Source organism: Taudactylus pleione, unplaced genomic scaffold, assembly GCF_031769625.1.
Source record: "Taudactylus pleione unplaced genomic scaffold, aTauple2 ptg000478l, whole genome shotgun sequence".
In the NCBI taxonomy this organism is placed as follows: domain Eukaryota; kingdom Metazoa; phylum Chordata; class Amphibia; order Anura; family Myobatrachidae; genus Taudactylus; species Taudactylus pleione.
In genome coordinates, this window is record NW_028284880.1 from 2,596,752 (window position 1) to 2,620,128 (window position 23,377).

Genomic DNA, 23,377 nt, shown 5'->3' on the forward strand with positions numbered 1-23,377 from the left:
TTTCAAGGATGTTTATAGGTTCGTGGGTGTCTGTCTAAGTAGTGGGTAAAGTTAGTGGTGACCTCACCAGTAAGCTGCTCCCATTTTTTTTAATCACAAGTCTGGTTGAGTGAGTGCACCTGCCCCATAGCTTCTGCTTATGTGCCTGAAAGGTGTGGTCTGGTACATGTAGTGCTGATGCAGCTCTTTTCAGTTAACACTGAGTGGATCGCTCCCCCCCCCCCCCCCCCACAGTCATAGGAGACTGCTGTGGCTGCTTCTTTGCAGCCGCGAGCAGTCTCCCAGTGCAGCCCAGCACACAGCAATGTGTGCTGGGCTGCTGTCATGTAAGGGGGAGCGCGGGCTCGGTTAATTAGTATCCGCCCCCCCCCCTCTCAGCGACCCTGCCTAAACGCTCCCTGACTGTCAATCACTCTGCGAAGAAATAGTTGCTGCGAGTGACTCCAGTAATGTACCTGGACACATGCGCAGTGCGTCTTACACCCATGCGCAGTTTACTGATAATCGCTGAACTGAAGTAGCAGTAGCGCTGGCACAGGACGCCATATTCTGACAAAGAAATTGCACCTGCCATAGAACTGGTGCAAGCTTCGATGGTGCGACCGCTAAGGCGCTCCAAGGTAGATTAGCGCTGCTGCAAGTCGGCGTCTGCTCTGAATCAGGCATTCAGGGGTCTATTTACTAAGCAGTGTTAGGCGACAGAGTGAAAAGTGATAAGGTGCCAGCCAATCAGCTCCCAACTGTCATCTCACAGGCTGTGTTTGAAAAATGACAGTTGGGAGCTGATTGGCTGGCACCTCATCACTTTTCACTCTGTCTCCTAACACTGCTTAGTAAATAGACCCCTCAGTGTCTACATACTCGTCATGCTGTTTCCGCGTATTTTACTGCAAACTGATCTGTGCTACTGGAATCATCTGTCAGTAATGTGAATTAGTGGGCTGAAGTGATCTGCGAAGCTGCATTACCTCCTGAAATACAGCCCAGAGCCCCCCTCTTAATAATCAGGCAGACCTGCCATGAAAAAGAGAGTGTGCTTATTATTAATTTACAGGGATGGTCTCCTATTCCTCTTGTATGACCCTGTCTGCTGTACACGTGTTTTGTAATTAAGAATGAAAGAGACTGTGACTTGTCAGCCTGCCTGACTTGCATACATCAGCGGACGGTGTAAATGTCCAATCTCCTGCATGAGACATGGGGGAGATTCCTGCATGCACAATTACCGGGATATGTCACCAGGGTCCCCTTGGGAGAAGGAGTCTAAAATCTGCCATTCAGTTTACCTTTTTGGTGAGACGGAAATGCAGGATGGTGCGGTGCGAGCGGTTGGATTTGTCACTTATGGCTCTTTTTGAAAATGTTGTTTAAGTTGGGAAATTTAAATGTACTGTAGTGTTGCCATGGTAACCAAGCCAAGTCTGTCTACAGGCTTCTATATACTTAAATTATTGTGATTAAATTGTAATATATTCCATTTTTCCCCCCCACAGGTTGTAAGTAGGAAGGCAAGAAGACTTTTGGATAAGTACAAATCATTCCACGCTGCTTGTGGCATTGCAATATGTGTCTTTTCAGGTAGCTCTTACTATTGTTGTTATATTTTTATTACTAACATACAATTTATTATTATTTGTAGACCATGTTATTACAGAAGCATTGAAGTTATTTTGGCAGCAAAGTGCAAATGTTCACCTTCTCATAGCAACCAATCAGATATTGGTTATCATTGTTTACTTACATCAAAACCCATTTTTTTTTTATTCGCACCAAAACATTGTTTAGAATACTTTGGGGTAGTTTTACTAAACGTCGGATTTTCAAAGCCGCCCATGATAAGATTTCAAACGGCAATAGTATAATTATAGTAAATCAGGCATGTTACTATTGCCGGAGCTATACTTGGTGTAGTATGTAAGACTAACACAGTGGGTAGAGATAGAACTTGGTAATTTATTGGTAAAAATGGGGGTCACAGTGCCCCTGTAATAGGTAAATAATGCAAAGTAAATAAGTCACAGCGTAGATACCCTGGATTCGGGACAGGGTATGGTATGTGGTGGTAGGGGGGGTGTATATCAGCTGGAGTGCTGAATCAGTCAGTGATACTACCTAGGTAGTGCAAACGTGGTGAGATGCAGCTGTGGTAGCACCACCACCAGCTCTTCTGGTTCTGTGAGTCAGTGTGGAGTCTTAATTCGCAGGGTGTCCAAGTCTGTGTCTGCTCTGTGGCTCCTGGTCAGCTTCTGGCTTCCGGCTATTCTCTGCCTGTCAAAGCAGCGCTAGAGTCAGTGAAACAGGGGGAAAGCCCTAATATTCGCTATCCCCAGGTGCCGTTATAATCATGTCATAGTCACTCCCCCAGTTACTTTTTTTTACAATTTAATTTTAGTAAATTTGAACAGATCACATTTCCCATTACAAGTACGGGAAATATGATCTGCTTACTAAAATAATGAGAATTTTAATGCTTGGAGTACTTTTTATTTTTATTGTAAAAAACTGCTCCAAAAGCCCTTTCATACATTTAAGGGATACTAAAATAATGTGAAAATGGTGTGAAAAACACTGTTTTCATGTTGTTTTAGTAAAAATACTACTAATAAATAGGCCTGTACATCTCTCAAAGAATATCATAAATAAATAATCAATATATAAAGTGAAAAAAATAAATGTTAAGATCAAAACTAATTACTTTTCTTAAGAAACATTCAATGATACTATCTGGAAATAAAGTGGTAAAGTGTACAATGGACTAGGCTTTCCTTTGACACAATTTCTTAAATGTATTATGCCCTTCTCTAATCGAAGACGGGGTAACATGCGGTCCTCCAGCTGCTGCGGAACTATACATCCCAGCATGCCCTGTCACAGTTTCAGCATGCCCTAATAGCAAAACAGTAGCATGGAATGCTGGGATGTGTAGTCCCACAGCAGCTTGTGGTCCGCGTGTTGAATATCCCTGATCTAAGGTGTCTATGACCATGGGTGGTAATTATCATTATGCCTTGCTGCATATGACCGTGACATATAATAATGTATTACCACCGTTGTCTAACGTGCCGGGGCAGCTCTGTGAGTCCTGATGACAATCCACTCCTCCTCCTCTGTGGCAATTATTTTCCTTGAGCCGGCAGCCAACGCTGTGGCCAAAGATGGAAGTAATTATTCACTTTTTAGTTTAGCTATGGCGCATGTGCATAGCTAGCCGTGCCGGCCCGAGCCAAAGTTTTTTTGGTAGGCAGGAATAGATTTTGGTGCCCCTCAGTGAACCTTCATCCTAGCTCACCCAGCACCCCTCATCACAGCCCCTCACAGCACCCCTCACCACAGCCCCAGTCATCACAACCCCGCTCATCACAGCCCCTCTCACTCACCTCATGACGTGGGCGGGCGCCCTCCTGAGCGCTGTGGCGCCCCTGCGCAGGCAGCTGTGTCACAGTGACACAGTCTGCCCAGAGGCACATGACCCGTTACCTGGCCGCGCCCCCTCCTGCGTAGGTCTCAGTGCAGCCAGCACTGCTCGGATTGGATTACCACAGTGATGATCTGCGGCCTGCTGCTGGATGCAATCCCTCCTCCCCATCCAGCAGGGACTCGAGCCTCCGGCCGGGTGACTGCCGCGGCGCCCTCCTCAGTCTGGCTCTCTACGCGGCCGCGTACCCGGCGTATAGGCCGGGCCAGCCCTGATAGCTAGGTGACCTGGTGGGGGATCCAGTATAGTCTCACTGGCAGCACGGTTGCTGCTATTTCCTCTGTGACGTATCCACCACGTGACCGCTGCAGGAGGCTGGACCGCTCCTGTGTTACCATCCACTAGGGCATAGAGGGTGAATATATATTTGTGGCGAGTGAGTGAGCCACCGTGCCCGAAGCGCGGCGAGCGTAGGGAGCCCGCGAGGGGACACTTTTGGTCCCCCGTTAGCATCCCCGGCCCTCCCCCTTTCAGGCCGTGTCACGTGGTTGTGACGTCACAGGTCCATCAGCCTTGTATAGTCTAGACCTAACCCTGGCAGCACTGGGCTCCTTGTAAATGGTAGGTAAGAACACCATATTACCAAAAGCAACCAATTGGCTTGTAGTTAGAAGCTGATTGGCTGCTATGGGCAACTTCTCCACTATCTCTCTCCAAGGCACTCAGGGCCAGATTCAGGGCCGCTCGTAAGCGGCCGCTTGCTCGCTCCAAGCGATGTTCGGACATCTGCGCATGGGTCGTAATGCGCATGCGTATGGGTCGTAATGCGCATGCGCCAAACAGTCATTTCGGACAGAAATCGTGTGCTCACAAAACAGCGAGGGCCTGCTAATTTGAGTGACAGAATGTACCGTTTGTGGGTGGTAACGGGAAGGTGCTTGAAAACGGGGAGTGGAGATCCGAACCCAGGCGTGCCAAACGGTCAAAACAGGCGTTTAATGGGTGTGCATAATTAACAAAGCAGCGTCATAGGCCACGTCACTTGGTTGTCTTTTAGCCTGAACTGCTCGCAGTGATTGCGGCAAGTAAAACCTACCACAAGCACTGCGAGCAGTTCAGACGCCTTTCGATGTACTCGATTAATCTAATAAATAGCGGAGATGACGTATGATGCGAACGGCCAGGGGGTGTCTTTACATAATAGTGAGCGCATGTTTCGTTCGCTCGCTCAGACATAGAGGCGTCAACAGACCGCAAAGAGCGAGCGCTCAATTTAAATAGCCGGCCCCTTTTTCTGAACGACCGTTCGCAAATAGCGTCCGGCTCTGAATCAGGCCCTCAGTGCCTTATGTGACCCCTGAACCTTAGCATCCTAGGCGACCACCCTAGGTTCCTTTTGTGCCAGCATCAGCTCCGATTTAACCTTACCCTTAAAGATAAATACACATAAGGGAGTATAGCAATGAATTAATTATCTGATGTTATAGCCTGATTCAGTTGCCTTTTAATTATGTATTTTTAATATAGCCAGAGTCCATGTTAGAGACGGTGGCGTGAGGCCCCAGGAGCCCCTGCTACAGGCATAGACCCGGCCACTTCACTTTCTTGGCGCTATATAACATTTTTAAAAGCCAAATTATACATGCATCAGATTTTATCATCTTTCCTAAAATGTATTTGCAATATCTCGTATAGACTTTAACTATATTGCTGCCATTAAAAAATGCATTTTAAAATAGCGGAGGTCACACCAACCCTCCCGTATCTATTCCCGCACTGCCCTCACTAATGTTGTTGCACTGCAGAGTCTGTTAGTCAGCAAACAGGATGAGGTTGAAGAGAGGAGGAGAAAGAGGAGGACGGGGTTCTAAATAGCAAACTCATCGCCATGGAAACAGCCAGGATAAGAGATACAATCACATTGAGATTTTCCTGCATAGAGCGGACAATGGGCTGGGATCTGATGCAGTACAATACAGTGGGAAAGATGCAGCCAGAGTTCTCAGCCTTTCACAAGTTTTGTAAATGACAAATACAAACACTAGATCATTTCACGTGTCATTTTACTAATGACATCACAGTGCTGCTTTCTGTATAAACCAAATCGGGTTCTTTCAAATGTTTTGAGGAGCACTGATGTTCAATGAGGAGAACAATGCCGGTAGTCACTTTATTAGGTGCACCTTTCTAGTACTAGGCAAGACCCCACTTTTGGGTTGAACGCGGTGCTGGGAACACTACTTATGCTGGGTACGCATCGTGTGTGCGTTGGCCAGTGTGTACCGGCGATATGTCTGTGAACGACCGTCGTTCACAATCCTATCGCGTCGCCTGTACTGCACAGTAGATGTCTAATATAGCTGCAGATACACTTGCTGCATGGGTCAACGATGATTGACAGCTCAACTGGGCGGGCGGATGTAATTGCCAGCTCAGCAGAGCCGGATTATAGCGTAGTACTGCACTGGCAGCTGTAGAGCATGAGGGAGGTGGAGCCTGGGCAGGGGGTGGAGCTACACGGCACTGTACATTTAGTGCCTGCAGCATGGGAGAGAAGAGGGGAGGAGACCTGACTATCCAGCAGCCCATATGGTAAGCCTGACTCAGGAAGGGGGCACTCTATGTATGTTTGTGTGTATCTATGTATGTACGTGTGTCACTACAGATGTGTCCAGATATATCTATCCTCCGTGCGATACAAGTCGCTCCACACATAACGCGGGAGCTCCTTGTGACTTGGTAGTGCCGAGTGTCTTTTCGTGCAACTTTTTACCTTCAAATGCGTCTTATTCGCACAGCAATGTGAATAGATAGCACAAGCAGCTTCTGCTGATTAAAATGATATGCAGCATGGCTATGTTCTCTGTGCTACTGCAGGTGTATCTGCATACAAAACGCTACGTTACAGTGTTACAGCCGCTGACACTGTAACGTAGCATTTCTCATGCAGATACAGCCGCACTCGCTCACAGAACATAGACATGCCGCATATCATTTTAATCAGCAGAAGCTGCTTGTGCTATCTATTCACACATGTGCAAATAAGACGCATTGGAAGGTAAACAGTCGCGCAAAAGACTGGGCTGTTTAACGTGCAAGGAGGCTAAATATATGAGGACCCATCTGTATGTATGTATGTTTACTTTATATATGTGTAACTGTATGTATATACAGTATGTATGTATGTGTATGACTATGCATACCTCCCAACTTTGTGGAATTCGGAAGAGGGACATACGGTGTACCGGCAAAAAGGGGTGTGACCTATCGTTTAAGGGCAGGGCGGTTCGCGGATGGCCTGGCCTCATCACGCACCCCCGTTCCGTCACTCTGGGGGCATGCCCAGCAGTCCCGGAGATGCTGGGCTGCCCCCAGAGACGCTGCCTACACAAGTTTAGATGCCGTGCATGCGCACGGCATCAAAACTTGGCAACTACTCACCCGTTGCTCTGCATAGTGTGTGCTCTGCCCAAATTCACCCCCACACCGTAGGACACTGCGATCACCGGGTGGGATGGCGGGACAGTCCCAGGAAAATGGTATTGTCACGCCCAAAGCTGGATAGTTGGGAGGTATGCACTACGTATGTGTATATAATATGTATGTGTATAGTTGTGACTATGCATACTGTATGTGTATGACAGTATGTGTGGCTGTATGTTTGTGTATATACTGTATGTGTGACTGTATGTCTGCATGTATTGTGAATGTATGTATGTTGTATTAGTGTTTTCGCGGTCCAGGTTACCCGGTTATCCCGACTGCCGTCATCCCGGGAGGGTAAGGCACTAGGGGCAGAGTTAGGGTTAGGCACTAGGGTGGGATGGTTAGGTTTAGGCTGTGGAGAGGGGATGTTAGGTTTATGCAGTAGGGGTGAGGGTTAGGTTTAGGCAACAGTGAGGGATGGTTAGGATTAGGCACTAGGGGGGGGAGGGTTAGTTTTAGGCTACGGAGAAGAGAGGTTAGGTTTAGGCACTAGGGGGATAGGTTTAAGCACTAGGGAGGGAGGGTTAGGATACTTACCGACAGGTGTCAGTATCCTAACCCTGTTGGGATGCTGGCTTCGGGATTCTGACCTCTGAGATCCTGAGCACCTGCATCCTGTACCCAACCCGATGGTGACTGTTTTCACCACCTGATAGACCATCCGTATTTTCTCACCCTACAGTAGTAGTCAGTAGAAGGAAACCTGCCATGCCGTTGGATATACCATTGCGGTTATTTTCTATAGTGATCTCTGACCAACCACCGACGTCCAGATAGGAACCTGGGCACCGGGCATATTGTTTTCCTTGCAGCGGAGTTCGGCATGCCTGACTCTGTGAACCACGTAACTTAGCCATTCTGGAGCCTGTGGTAAATGAGCATTTAAAATGTGTTGGATTTTCCCTTTATCTTGTCTATGTCAGACCTTGTACAGATTGTAGATGATGTCATTGTCTGGCTAACTGTCTACGGCAGATGGGAAAACCACGATTGGCAATTATCTTGTGGACAGCAGACAGTGGAATCATGTGATAGAGGGACCCTGTGCTATATCACTTGTGTCAGTCTTCTCTGCAGATGCATTGTGTGTAATAAACCTGCATTCTGCCTCTGAGGTTTGTCGTTTATTGTTACTGAATTCCCATTATGACGCCTCGTGCAGTTTAGTCTCATTTTCTGTAGCGGCAGACGAGCCGCCATATGTGTTTAGTGCTAGTCGTCACCCGCTCGCAGATGTTCCAACAATATCACTCGGTTCATGGATGGGTTATTGTGAACAGCGGAGATTTTATCATAATCATGTTCATTTTCTTCTGGCTCCAGAGCAAAGCATGGCGAATAATGGACACTATACAGTGAGGCACTGATGGCGCAGGAGTCATTAACCCCTCCCGGCAGACATCTCCCATCAATATTTTAAGTAGTTAATGAACAACATTTAAAAAAAAATAATTTTGAATAATTTAGAAATGACGGTGGGGTCTATTTACTAAGCCTTGGGTGGCGATATAGTGGACAGAGATAAGGTACCAGTCGACCAGCTCCTAACTGTCATTTGTGACATGGCAGTTAGGAGCTGATTGGCTAGTACTTTATCTCCATTAACTATTTCTCCATCCAAGGCTTGGTAAATAGATCCCTGTATTTTTTTAACAACAAAAGTTAAATCTATAAAGACATTTTCATTTAAATTCATAATTGTAATATACCCTTTGGTATTATTTTCTAAATATAATCCCCTGCTATTCTTTAATCATTTATTACATACACTATGTGGAGGAGTGTGTATAACTGTGTGCCTTAAACCACTTGCACCTTGCTGTTTTCCTGGATCAGGAACCCTCTGTAGTTATAATAATAATAATTTTATTTATATAGCGCTTTTCTCCTAAAGGACTCAGGCCCTCATTCAGAGCCGCTCTGAGCAGAGCGCACGCTCTGAATGAGGGCCGGGCTCCATTTTCATGGAGCGTCCTCCTGGACGCTCGTATAGCTGTGGGTCACCACCCACAGGCTATACGAGCGTGCATTGTGATGGTCGCGATGGTCGAGACCATCGCGACCATCGAAATTGCGAGCCGGAGCCTGCGGTTGAGGTTTTCAACCGCAAGCTCCGGAGTGATTTTGGCTCTATCAGAGCCAAAATCACTCCCACTGACATCACTAGTGATGTCAGTGGGCCGGCTTCTGACGGGAGGCGTTCCCGTGGGAACGCCCCCGTCAGGGAGGCACGCCCCCGGCACGCCCACCAAAGGGGGCGTGCTGTCAATCAACATTGACAGCACGCCCCCTTTGATCGGACACAACGAGCGAAGGACTTTCCTTCGCTCGTCGCGTCTGGCGCATGCGCACGACGGAGCTCCCTCCGTCGTGCGCATGCTCAGTCCATAACATCGACCCACTTGCGAGCGGACAGCCGCTCGCGAGTGGGTCTGAATCAGGCCCTCGGGCCCTAATTCAGAGCCGGACACTCTGACAGAACGCTCGCTCTGAATCAGGGCGTCTTTTTTTTTATTTTTTATTAATGGAGCGGCCTCCTGGCCGCTCGCATTGCTGTGGGTTGCCACCCACAGCTAATGCGAGCGGCCATGATGATGGTCGCGATGGTCAAGACCATCGCGACCATCGGGCTTGCGACGAGACCCTTGTGGTAGGGTCTCTTGGCCGCAAGCCCCAGAGAGCTTTCGACTCAGAGCCGAAAGCTCTCCCACTGACATCACTTGTGATGTCAGTGGGGCAGCCCCCAAATGGTAGGTGTTCCCATGGGAACGCCTCCGTCTGGGCAGCCACCCCCCCGCCCCGCCCACCGAAGGGGGCGTGCTGTCACTCAACATCGACAGCACGCCACTTTTGGTGCGAGACCCGGAGCGACGGATTGCCCGTTGCTATCCGGGTCTCGCGGATGCGCACGACGGAGCCGGCTCCGTCGTGCGCATGCGCTCTGGGCCACCATCGACCCGGTTGCGAGCACTCAGCGCTTGCGACGGGTCTGAGTCAGGCCCTCAAAGTGCTTCACATTTGCCTTTACAGTACAAAATAAGCTTAAACAAGGGACATTAGTGAAGGGGTAAGTCTCGAGCTGCGCCCCCCTTCCCCCCATATCGTACAGACTAGAAGAGTACAAAGCTAAATATTATTATTATTATTACCAGTTATTTATATAGGGCGCACACATATTCAACACCGCTCAACAGAGAATATTGCTAACTAATCTGGGGACATTATAATAAATGTTCTGTTGGGAAATCAGTGCTAGTAGTCTGGTGACATTAACCAAACATCTCCTAGGGTGGGTACACAGTGGGTCTCATTCAGGCCCGTTCGCAAGCACCTATGTGCTCACAAGCGGGTCGATGTTGAGGCCCTGCGCATGCGGAGTCCCAGAGCGAGAGAAAGTCTCTCGCTCCGGGACTCACTACAAAAGGGGCGGCTGTCGATGGTGATCGACAGCTCGCCCCGTTTTGTAGGCGGGGCGTTGGGGTGGCTACACAAACGGAGGTGTTCCCGACGGAACGCCTGCCGTTTGGGGGCGGCTCCACTGACATCACTTGTGATGTCATTGGTGAGCTTCCGGCTCTATTAGAGCCGAAAGCTCACTGGGGCTTGCAGCAGACGAGACCCTACCACAAGGGTCTCGTCGCAAGCCCCGATGGTCGCGATGGTCTTGACCATCGCGATCATCAACCTGGCCGCTCGTTAAAGCCGTGGGTGGTCACCCACAGCCTAGCGAGTGACCTGGAGGCCGGCTCAGAACATAGAAGCTGCCGCCCTCATTCAGAGCGAGCGCTCACATTTTGCGAGCGGCTCTGAATGAGGTCCAGTGTGTATGCCCAATTTGCACGTTCCCGCGGTCGCATGCGATATCGTGTGATTCACAGTCAAGCACACGATATCTCATGTGAGTCTGTACATATTAATGAAGGACGGAACAGTGATTGTTTCGTCCTTCATTAAATCTTTTAAGTGTGTACCGGTAATCATGCGATGTCCAGGGTGAAGGCAAATCGCCCTGAACATCGGCACGATTGCCGGTCGTTTAGGTGTGTACCCAGCCTTAGGGGTCTCCTTGTGACCCATCACATTTCGTCCCACTTATGTATCATATCTGATTGTTGTATATGGTAGCGATTTATAAAATTATATTTCACTGCAAGTTATAAGAAATGTTCTGCCAGGACAGCGGCTCCGATGAGTGCCAGTCCCAGCAAAGAGTGTATTAGGGAATCGCTATCACTGTATTTGCGGGTTACGCAAGGGCCTATTTGCTGCGCACGTGTAGCTGTCAGATTACGCATGCATAGAAAACAATTGGGTATAGGAGGGGGTGTGGATTATGGAGGCTACTGGGGAGAAGATGCCTCTCTAAATTGTTGCAGAGCACAGTCCCCTTTGAGAATTATGGGGATTGCGGTATTCTGTGTGTGTTCGGCTAATGCAGGTCATAACCATGGCATCTCTGCATTAATCTTTTGTTCTCGATACTAAAATATTCCTAAACCATGCAGAAACTGCTGTTTTCTTATGGTTAAAGGCTGAATAAATAGGCCCCTTAGGCTTCTGATATTTGTGTTTTTGACTCTGGGCAGTATAATTTATTCAGTAACAATCAGGACACTGCATAAAGGGGGTGTGGTCACTTCATCTTGGGACTGCGCCTCTATTGGAGCCTGCGTAGCGCTCCTGAAGTGCTAGGCTGTCGCTCAGGGCTGTAACTAGGGTGGTGCGACCTGTGCCATGGCGCAGGGCAGGGGGCACTGTTTGGGCCTGTCAGTTTTGCTGTTTATTATCACTCACTTTTAGCTTCCTCTTCTTTTATCCCCAGCATCTCCTTCCTGGCCTCCCCTATCTCTTCCCTGGCCCTTCCCCATGAGGCCTTGGCCATTTTTCAGGTGCACTATCTTATGTCCCTATTTAAAACATGGGGGGCACCAATGCTCTCTCTGGCACAGGGCACCAAAAAGTCTAGTTACGGCTCTGCTGTCGCCTACCCCACTCACTGGATAGACCTTTGCTACAGTATGTCTGGTACACTAGTAACAGGTGTGCATAGGAATACCGACCAACAGGAAGAAAAGATCTGGCTGTCGGGATATTCCAGTAGAATCAAAACTGTGCCTATATCGGGATATTTGGATGGCATACATCAGTGGTTCTAAAACTCTGTTCTCAGGACCCCACACAGTTCACGTTTTGCAGGTCACCTAACTGGTGCACAGGTGTGTTCATTACTCACTGACACATTGTAAAAGATCCACAGGTGGCGCTAATTATTTCACTTGTGATTCTATGAGGAGACCTGGAAAACATGCACTGTTTGGGGTCCTGAGGACCGAGTTTGAGAACCCGTGGCATACATGAACAGATTGAATGTAGGAGCTGAACCTCAGGTCTGGAGTAGATGAAATTGTCAGGCAGAACGTTCTCAAATAAGAACCATAAAGCAGAAATGGGTGTAGCTTGTACCTATAGAATGCATAGAAACCAATCAGTTTCTAAGAATTATTTTCTATTTCAATAAAAAAAAAAAAAACTAAAGCACACGTCTGGTTTCATAAATACCCCTAGTTTATACTGCCTACTCCACCAGATTACTGAGAGGCTTCTAAATTTCCGGGAGCACTCCTGTACTCCTGGGATAGTAGACGAACTTCCTGGGTCCCTCCCACCCCCCGTGATTTGGAGGCGGTCAAGGGTCTGCTGAAGCGATTTAGGTGGAAGTGTGTCAACATGGCCCCTCCCCCCAGCTCCATCATCCTTAAAAAAAAAAAAAAAATTCCCCTGTGGTGGTAGGTTAGCCTGAGGTGTTACAAATACAAAAAGTGCTTTTTAAAATTAAAAATGATCTGAGAATGCAGCTACGATTTATATCAAGTGAGAAAAGCCGTTCCAAGCACGACGACGTCTTCAGATTAAAGCTACTGTGTTATTATTTTCTTTTTAAGTCAAAACTGGGCACAAAGTTATTTATAAAACTGCTTTCCAAGGATAACCAATGTGGCAGTTTAGAAAAATTCACATTTCTGTAAAGTGCAAACTCTATTACAGGATGTTATAGCCATAGCTACGGAAAGGAGATTAAAAGAACATTTGTTTTACACTGTTTTCCAATGGTATTTTAAATGGGACGTGTCAGCGTGAAAATACATTTTGTGAGTTAGTAGCACATAAAAAAACTGTTAATGTCATCCTTACACTGTGTTTCAGAAAAATTTATTTATGTTCATTTTCAACTGTCTTACATGGCACGTGGGGCATTTGCGGGTGCTGTGGGGCATTTGCGGGTGCTGTGGGGAAGGTGCGGGTGCTGTGGGTCAGGTGCGGGTGCTGTAGGGCAGGTGTGAGTGCTGTGGGCAGGTGTGAGGGGCATGTGGGACAGCTGTGAGTGCTGTGGGCAGGTGTGATGTGAAGGGCATGTGGGTGGGAGTGAGTGGTATGTGAAGGTCATGTTGGTAGCTATAAGGGGCAAGCGGGGAGAGGGTTATGCCGACATGTTACTAATGCAATGAGCTACTGTGACTAGAGATGAGAGAAATATGGCAGCATGCCAGGGACGAGCAGCCAGGGGAGGCAGAGCCTCCCCTTTCATACTCCTGAGATTGGATATAAAAATGATTAAATTAATACTAAGAAGATAATTATAACTTATAAACATCTTCTTTGTTTATTGTAATCATTTCTATATTTAACACTCACCAACTTTGTGGAGCTCCCTTGGATGGCAGGGAGACGAGAGATGAGGCAGGAACAGCTCAGCCTCTCTTCTGTATAGTCATACACTGCTTGCAGAGCTGGGGGTGGAGCCATACCATGGGCAGTAAACTGCACAGAAAGAGGGCTAATAGAGGCATGCCTCTGAGTATGGGGAGTATGCCTTGAGCACTGATGGACACCTTGGATGTATCATGTGACCAGAAAGTGCACTGCAATGTATAGAGATCGGTGGTAGCAGCAGCAGTAAGAGAAGTCACAGTGATGCAGGTAGGATAGTCAATTACACTGAAGAGTTACAGTGAGTAGGGGGTGAGACAGGCTCTCAGCACTCAGACCAATATCCATGTGTGCATCACCAACCATTGACCTCACCGCACGTCACTGCAGCATAAGAGCTGACATGAAGCAGCATCTAGATGGACTTTCATTGGGCATATCTGCAGCTATTCAATGTTTCAAAACTCTTAAAACTTTTTCGAAAATGTATGGAGCATCTATGGAAGAACAGACCATTGCAATGATTCTAGGGGGTAAATTTACTAACAATCGAGATAGGTCGAGATGACCATCTCGGGTGATTTATTGATTTTTTTACCCTGCTTGCAAATATACTAAAGGCAAAAGTAGGGTGAGTTAGAGAGACATTTCTCTCATCTCACTCGTAAAACTCGGGTGAGATAGCAATCTCGAATCAAATCACTGTCGAGTCAAATCGGAAGTACTTTTCACCTAAAACCTATATCTCTCAAATTTACCAAAAATCGGGATGACAAGCTCGGGTGAGATAGGAGCAAACTCTCTGTCAAAATCACTTTTCAAACTCTCAACCCCCTGAGCTGCGAGATGGTCAGAAACATACACAAATCATTGTAATTTGTGTATATTTCTTTCTGTAACTGTAAAAAATAGGGATAAATTGAGAAAAAAAATGACGGTCCTCCCCCCAAAGCACTAACCAGCCCCCGGCTTGCCAGCCTGTCCAGGTTCTTAACATTACAGGGAAAAAAATGTGTAGACATCCCCTGTAATGTAAGCACAAGGCTGCAGGAACAGAGCTGGTTTTAAATATACGGCGAAAAAAAAAATTACGTGGGTTACACCGTATATTTAAAACTAGCCCTGCACCCTTTCACACCTGTAAAATAAAGCTTTAGTACGTACATACATACATACATACATACATACTCACTCACCTGTATCCAGATGTTCCCGTCCACTTGTCAACGTAAAGTATGCTATTGGAATTACCTGTAAAAAAAAGATCCAATACTCACCTTTGTGTCCCACGATGTTCTCTTCAGAAATCCAAGACGGGACCCGGATACAATGTAACAGCATGTTACTGCATGCTGTTATATAGCGCTACTCCCACGAGCCGACTTCAGTAGCGGGCCGCCGGCCAATCAGCGGCGGCTAACATTTGCGGCCGTTCATTGGCTGGGACCCACGTGGAGGAGCCGCTCATTGGCTAAGCCCACGTGGGTCCCAGCCAATGAGCGGCCACTAATGTTAGCCGCCGCTGATTGGCCGGCGGCACGCGACTGAAGTCTGCTCGTTCCCACGAGCAGACAGTAACGCAATGTAACAGCATGCAGTAACATGTTGTTACATTGTGTCCGGGGCCCGTCTTGGATTTCTGCGGAGAACATCGTGGGACACAAAGGTGAGATATCTCGTTCTCCTTCACCATCGGCAAACTCGTTTAGCCTCAAATCGCCTATTGGTAAATTTGATAAAAGAAAAAGGATTAAATCACCCGAATTTGGGCGAATTCCAGCGAGATAAATCACTTTGAAAATCGGGACCATCTCAAATCTTAGTAAATTTACCCCTAGATGTGTTAACATAGAAACTCCCCAGCTCTCCTAACTATAAATGTGATCACTGCTTGTCTACCGTTCTAATGTGGTGTGTGGTCAGTGGCGTATTTATATTGCGTGCAGGGTATGCAGTGTACATGGGCTCTTGGGTCAAGAGGTGCCGCACACCCTGCACCCAGGGCTGACATGGCGCTGTACCCCTCCCCTGTACCTTCTGCCAGTGGAACTATCTTTCTTGCAATGTCTTTGTAACACTGCGAATACCCCATACATTTACGAAGACATCACCAGAAAGGTCATATGGGAAACGTTATTTATCGCACTGCCAGCAACAGGCAACCATGGTCGATACCTGGTTCCACGGTGGCTGGATGAACTAATTGGAAACCGCAAGGTCACACAACAGCACCCACTTTTGGTTAAGGTTAGGGTGACTTCTCCTTTAAGTAAGAGCACAGAAGTAAAGTATCACCATCCCAAATAACAATCTGTTTCTGTATTATATTAAATATATTTTTTTTTCCTTTTTTTTCCTATAGCCGTACATGTTGGAGCTCACGTAATTAATGCTGTGAACTTTTCTACAAACTACAACAGTGACTTTGTTGCTCTCAATGTAGCACGGTACAAAAATGAGGTTAGTGATGTGATATTTATACCTTTTTTTTGCTTTTATTAATCAATGTCCACGTTTTAAATGTAATCTCAAATGTCACGGTGCAATCCACAGCGGCTGCTGCAGACAGGACAATCCAGCAGCATAGAAACCTCATGAAGGAACGTTTCTACTTCTGTCTATTTCTACTTATTTTACATTTCCATTAGCCTGTGTAAATAAAGTGTACATCACACCAACGCTATGTCATTTATAAAAATATAACTTGTATTAATATAAGCGTCATATACATTTCTAGTTTATGGGTAGTTTTTTCAGTGGTTATAGTCCTTATTATTTATGTATTACATAGTGCACCCTGTCCTGTAAATTATACTGATATATTCAGTGGTGCCACAAGAGGGGTGCGGGCCGCACCCAGGTGTTACCCCCCGAGAGGTGACACCAAAGTGTCGACTCCTTTTCAGTGACAGGCGCCGGGTGCTGTACTGTAACATTACGTGCAGTACCCGGCTCCTGACACAGTGAGAGAGATGGCACTGCACACAGAGTGGTCCCCGGAGGGCAGTCCGCACCTCTGGGACCCCCGTAGTGATTACAATGGGGGTTTGGGCCGCGAGGCCGCGCTCCCTGTCCAGGGCCAGATTAACAATGGGGCGGATGGAGCTACAGCTCCAGGCCTTCACATAAAAATAGGCTCATCAACATGACAGCATGATTACCAGCTGTCTAACTGGCCATACATTTTTAAGTATTTAAATAGTTTTTCTAGTCCCCCCCCCCCCCCCCAAAAAAAAATGATGCAATTTTTCTAATTCTTTGTAGTTAGTGTCCATAGTGTAGGGTGTGTACACACCAAGGTGACTCTGAACACACTCACACAGCACCGATCACAACTCCTCCCCTTCTAAGTATAGGCCTCTGAACATTTTCAGCTCCTGGCCCATGTGGGCCTTAATCCAGCTCTGCCCCTGTCCACGAGGCCATGGCTCCTACCCCCCAGAGGTCACAGCCCTTTTTTTACTACAGCCCTCCCCGCACCGGGTGTCACCGCGGGGAGGTTGGCTCTGTTGATATTAGAAGTCACTGAGGAGATCTATGACTATAAACGAAGTATACAGGTAACAGAATGCTGAGATGATGTCTTCTGATTTATACAGTATGTAATAGTTTGCAGTAGGGGAGCACTATTCAAGGGCCTAGCTACAGTATGTGCAGGGACTGCCGCTGCTATGGGGCTGGGCTGTCCCCCCTGCAGCCAGTCACTCTGCCAGTGGCTTCTCAGTAGGGATCGCCATCGACCATCAATAGTTGTAAACCATTGATGGCTATCCATTAATGTCTGATGGTTTTGCCATCGATGGTGGAGATCCAATGATCAATGACACAGAACCACACATTGTTTTTGTGTTCAGTCTGGCATAGGGACATGGAGCCTAGCTCTACCCACGGGATCCGCAAAACTCTCCGCCACCTCTAATTGATTTGTTGCCCAGTGGCTAATAGAGCAGGGATGATCTTCGGTGGGGCGAAACCATAGATGCTTTATTTTTTTTAGCGCAAGCAGCTCTGGGCGTCCTAGTGGGCGCCTGCACTACTGCTCCATCTACCCCCACCAGTCCCGCAACACCGGGGAGTGGTCCGGTGATTATGGCAGGTGCCAGCGGGGCTTAGCTAGCCGCTCCACTGGAGACCCAGGGCTGCAGCCGGACATACGGCGAGGCAGGTAACGCATTTCCCCACTTGCATCGGGGATCTTTGTAGAGGCCAGCAGCCCTGGCGGTTGATACAGCAGTGGAGAGGTAAGCTCTCCCCCGGTAGCCCCTCCACCAGCTCAGAGCGTGATCCCTCATCAAGGTTTTTCGTCTCTGAGCTGCTCCTCTTCACCCTCCTCCCACTGTGAGACGCTCCGCAGCATTTCTCAGGGTATTACTGGAGCTACAGGTCTCGGGAGAATCGAGTCCAGTCTCCCTGTATACCTCTCCTCAGGGCCAGGTTATACAGCGCTTGTGCTAGCTCTGCTGTAGTGATATAGGAGCCTATTCATCAACACTAAAATAACGTTTTTAAGGACATTTTCCTTAATTACTGTTATTTTAGTATTCATGAAGACACTTAACACAGGAGATATCACTGATATCTCCTGGTTAAGTCTGCCTGCGTTAATTTCCACACTCCCCATACTGTACATTAGTATGGGGATGTGGAAATTAGGCTATTCATCAATTCCGAAAATTATATATTTTCAGAATTTGATGGTGTTACTATACGCCACTCTCAGGTGGCGTATAGCAGGTTACACTTACCTGCTGTCAGCTGGGCAGGTCCTCCGCTGTCTCCCTCCGTCACTCTGCTCGCTTCTCAGGCTCCGTCTGCTGTGCTGACACTGTGTTCTCCCAGCAGAACACAGTAAAGTTTAGAAAAGAAAAAAACTTTTTTTTTTCTTTCTAAACTTTACTGTCTTCTGACGGGAGAACACTGTCAGCACAGCAACCGGAGCCGGAGGTGGCTGCAGCAGCCAGGTAAGTGGGGGGCTGAGGGGAGGGGGAGGACACAAAATTACCGCAGCTGTTGACAGTGCTGCGCATGCCCTGCTTTTACGGATGTAACAGCGCATGCGCAGCACGGATTCCAGCTGCGATAAGTTAGAGCAGGCAGGGAAAAGTATCTATTTCCCGAAAAGCTGTCATTGCAAAAATGACAGCTTTTTGGAATAGATAGTTATGGAGAGGAGGAATGATGAATTCCTCTGGTAATTAGGTAGAACTCCATGCGAGTTCTAAACCTAATTACCTCCAGAGAATTTTTAGTTATGATGAATAGGCCCCACACTGTCTTAACTTTCTGACTGTCAGTTATATCTATTCCTACTGTTCTTTCTTAACTCTCAGCTACCAGGTGTGTAGGGGTTTATTATTGCTTCACATTTACTTGTATTTGTGAAGGCTGTCACATTTCATTACTTGCTATACGTTTTTTGTGTACTACTTACTGGTTATTACTATGTCCTCTAAAGGCAAGGGTAATAAGGAGGCTGTGGCCCCTGTGCTGGTTATACGTAAATCCTGTACAGCGGGTTTGTCACCTGGTCTGTGTGCTAATTGTTATGTACCACCTCACCAGTCCACCTTGCCAGCCCCTGTCCAGGAGCCACCTTGGGTGTACTCCTTATCGCAGGTTATGACGCAGTTAGTGGACCGCTTATCAGCCCCCACGCTGCCTCCCACCATGGGGTATCCACAGCTGTTACAACCTGCTATGTCTGTCCCCCCTATGCATCCTCCTTGGATAGATGTTTTTGCCCACTCAGTTCAGAATATGGCTCAGATGTCTGCCACCTATCAGTAAATGTTACAGGGGGGACAGCCAGTGAGCCTGAAAGCACATAGACGGACTGTAACATCCTCCCAGTACACCCTGTTTTTGGATTCTGACGCATCATCTGAGGAGGTAGATGATGCACATGTTTCTCCCCCTCGGGTGAGGAGGACAGTCATTCGACAGTGGATGTCCCTTCTCTAGTGAGGGCGGTTAAATCGATCCTGAACACAGAGGGTTAATTTTTTGCCTAGAGCCAATTAACCTAACAGTATATTTCTGGATTGTGGGAGAAAAGTCTGACAAGAATGAGGGAGCATATACAAACTCCACACAGTTTTAGCCATGGTGGGAATTCAGCTTAAGACCTCAGTGCTGTGAGGTAATGCTAACTATTACACCAACCGTACCGGCCAAACACTGAAAAACGCATACATTGAACAAAAATAACGATAAAAACCATGAATAACAAGCACTAACTATAAAATAAATACTGACAACAATGCATAATAAATTATAATAAACAAGTTTTACTAATAAATACAGAACTGGTGATATCAGAACAATGACATTGGAACCGCCATACAAATATCATATATTTATAGGAGTGTATACACACATTGGCATAAATTGTGTATTATATAGACATTAGAGCCTATTGCAGCACATTCCTTTAGCCGCACACATTTATCAACATAAATGAACCAACAGTATTTGTCACTTTTTTTTTTGCCTGGAATTGATAGGAGATCAAGGACCGGCATGCTGGATAAATATAGATTCATGAGCCAAAATATCTCATTTGTCACCATTTGCCTTGTCAGTGTTTTTGTGTCATAATAATTGCATTTAGGCGGTTACTAAGGAGCCTCGGATTTAATTGCTAAAACAATGCAATTCCCGCCATGCAGTTACAGTATGTTGTTTTTGCATTTCAGGATCCTAGGAAAATCATCTTCACTACCGGTGAGTGTCACTGATCCACATGTTGGGATCACATTTTAGTGATGGAGATGGGTTTCTGATGTGTGTTGTGTGTATGCTGTATGTATTACCCAGGATGCAATGGCATGTTGTGGCCTGTCTGGTGAGATGAACGAATGGGCAGCCATTTTATTGAATTCAACCCATTCAGACACCTCCAAATGTGAATACCAATGCTTGCTTAAAACTGTAAATAAATATACATGCCATCATTTGCATAGACAACTCCCATTTTAGATTATCATAATTGTACCATGCGCTCTGGGGCCATAATATTACAATTTCATAAGGTTTATGGTATGAAAAATAGACAGTTAAATGGTTGACAATGTCTAGATAGACACCAGATTTTAGTCAGGTAATGGGTCGACGGGAACAAAGGTTGACACATTAAGGGTCGACATGGAAGAAGGTCGGCAGTTACATCTAGCGCCTAACCCTAACCCTCCGGTAGGTACCTAACCCTAAATAAAGATAAATGTGTACCATTTGTATGTCAACCATTTTCATGTTGACCTTTGACCCCGTCAACCATTTGTACCTGTCAGCATTCTTCCATGTCGACCTTTAGAGTGTCAACCTTTTGTCCCTGTCAACCTGTTGTCCCTGTCGACCTATTGCCTGCCTAACATCTGGTGTCTATCTAGACATTGTCAACCTTTTAACTAACTGTCTATAGTCCAGATACCTTTCACAAGTGGGTGTGTATGGAGAGGCCGAAATAAATGGGGTTTCTACTGTAGATGGGAATGATAACTCTTATGTTAAATATTTGAGTGCTATGACTTAGCGCAATTTCAAGAAACAGCTGCCACCAACATACTGTACAAGAAGAGTTTCTCCCCCACATGTACATCTTGATAGCTTCATTACCAGAAAGATATGAAGTTGGTCTTAGGTGCTAATTCCTGATGGTGTCAAATTTTCACATATATATATGGAAACATTTAAAACTGAGAGAATGCTAATGTAGCGTAATATACTATTTAAGTACATATTGGTCATAACAGGTGAGTGGGATGAGAGATATGTGAATTTATCAAATTGTCAACAGGTCAGGCTAGCTCCACTCCAATGGACAGCCTCTTACATGAATAAATTAGGATGCCGCTTAGAGAAAGTGGGGCCCCCGATAATTAAGTATCCAGCAGCAGCGGTGGATACAAATTCACTTGAGCAATTATTATTATTATTTTTATTGTTTATTTATATGGAGCCACAAGTGTTCTGCAGCGCCTTACAAAGTACATAACCAAAAAAGGGACTTACAGTACAGTACAATACAATACAATGCAGGACAAGGACATGGATAATATACATTGATACATTGGTGGCCATAACACCCAATTAAGCAACAGAGGATAAGCAGCCAAGTGTTAGGTGCCCTAGTGGGGAGTGAGAAGTAGATGAAAATACAGTAAGGAGAAGCGCAAGAGGTTAGAGGGCCCTGCTCGCAAGAGCTTACATTCTCAAGGGGAGGGGCAGACAGACGGGCATGATACAGATGGGTAAGACAGGGAGGAGGGAGCATGTAGCAGCAAGTTAGGATGAGAGCTGGAAAGAATTTTTGAAGTAGCTCCTGTGCACTTATGCTATACTGTTGGCATGACCCAGGACTGATGGTAGCGCTCACCTTTCTTTCTCCGGACAAGCGTTTTTCCAGATGCCCCAAACTGAAGGGAGATTCACCAGAGAAAATAACTTTACCCCAGTCCTCAGCAGTCCAATCCCTGTACCTTTTGCAGAATATCAGTCTGTCCCTGATATTTTTCCTGGAGGGAAGTGGCTTCTTTGCTGCCCTTCTTGACACCAGGCCATCCTCCAAAAGTCTTCGTCCTGTGTCATGCCAACAGTAAAGCATCCTGATACCATTCACGTGTGGGGTTGCTTCTCAGCCAAGGGAGTGGGATCACTCACAGTTTTGCCTAAGAACACAGCCATGAATAAAGAATGGTACCAAAACATCCTCCAAGAGCAACTTCTCCCAACCGTCCAAGAACAGTTTGGTGAGGGACAATGCCTTTTCCAGCATGATGGAGCACCTTGCCATAAGGCAAAAGTGATAACTAAGTAGCTTGGGGAACAAAACATCAACATTTTGAGTCCATGGCCAGGAAATTCCCCAGACATCAATCTCATTGAGAACTTTTGGTCAATACTCAAGAGGCGGGCGGACAAACAAAAACCCGCAAATTCTGATTTTGATTTTGACAATTGTTATGACAATTTTTTTACGTTAGTCAGATGACACAAGGAATTCGACCCTTTATACTGAGTATATGCAAAAGTCGGACACAGCGGGAAAAACCCAGAAGATGGTTCTTGAGTCAAAATACACCTTTATTGACTCTCACTGTATATAGTGTTCAATCTAGCACCCTGCACCTGTCACAATCTGTGCAGTTCTTCTTTCCTGCTTGGGGTGGGTGTCTCTGCTCTGGTGCTTCTAGCACACTCAGCTAATGCAACAAACTGCTGATATACAGACCAGAGTGTGGTAGAAGCATCAGAGCAGAGAGCGACACCCCAGGTGGGAAAGAGGAACTGCATGGGTTGTGACAGGTGCAGGGTGCTAGAATGAACACTATGGGCAAAATTTACTAAGCGGCGGGTTCTAAACCCCGGCGGTCTGACGGCGGGTTCTATTCTGTTCTAAACCCCGGGGGTTTGGTGGCGGTTTTGCAGCGGTTTCTAAATGACAGCCCTTATCTATTCTATTCTTAAATGTGTTTTGACTATGGTTTGGCGGCGGTTTTGCTATCTGCAGATTTACTAGGACCAAAACCGCTGAAAAACTGCTGTCAAAACACATTTTAGAATAGAATAGAACAGGGCTGTCATTTAGAAACCGCTGCAAAACTGACACCAAACCCCCGGGGTTTAGAACAGAATAGAACCCGCTGTCAAATCGCCACCAAACCGCCGGGGTTTAGAACCCGCCGCTTAGTAAATTTTGCCCAAAGTATATATCCTAATGCATCATAAAATGCATATTAATTTTAAAGGATTAGTCTGCCAATCTAATAG

General features: G+C 46.5%; 1 protein-coding gene across 2 annotated transcripts in view; it reads left to right on the forward strand.

Moving 5' to 3' along the window:
* Positions 1–23,377, forward strand: part of NOX4 (NADPH oxidase 4) — a 278,377-nt gene that overhangs the window by 40,999 nt on the left and 214,001 nt on the right. For both annotated transcript variants that reach the window (XM_088449030.1, XM_088449031.1), the window contains 3 exons: positions 1,494–1,578; positions 15,972–16,069; positions 20,305–20,332. In XM_088449030.1, the coding sequence (XP_088305156.1) occupies positions 1,494–1,578; positions 15,972–16,069; positions 20,305–20,332 (211 nt within the window). The remainder of the gene's footprint in view (positions 1–1,493; positions 1,579–15,971; positions 16,070–20,304; positions 20,333–23,377) is intronic.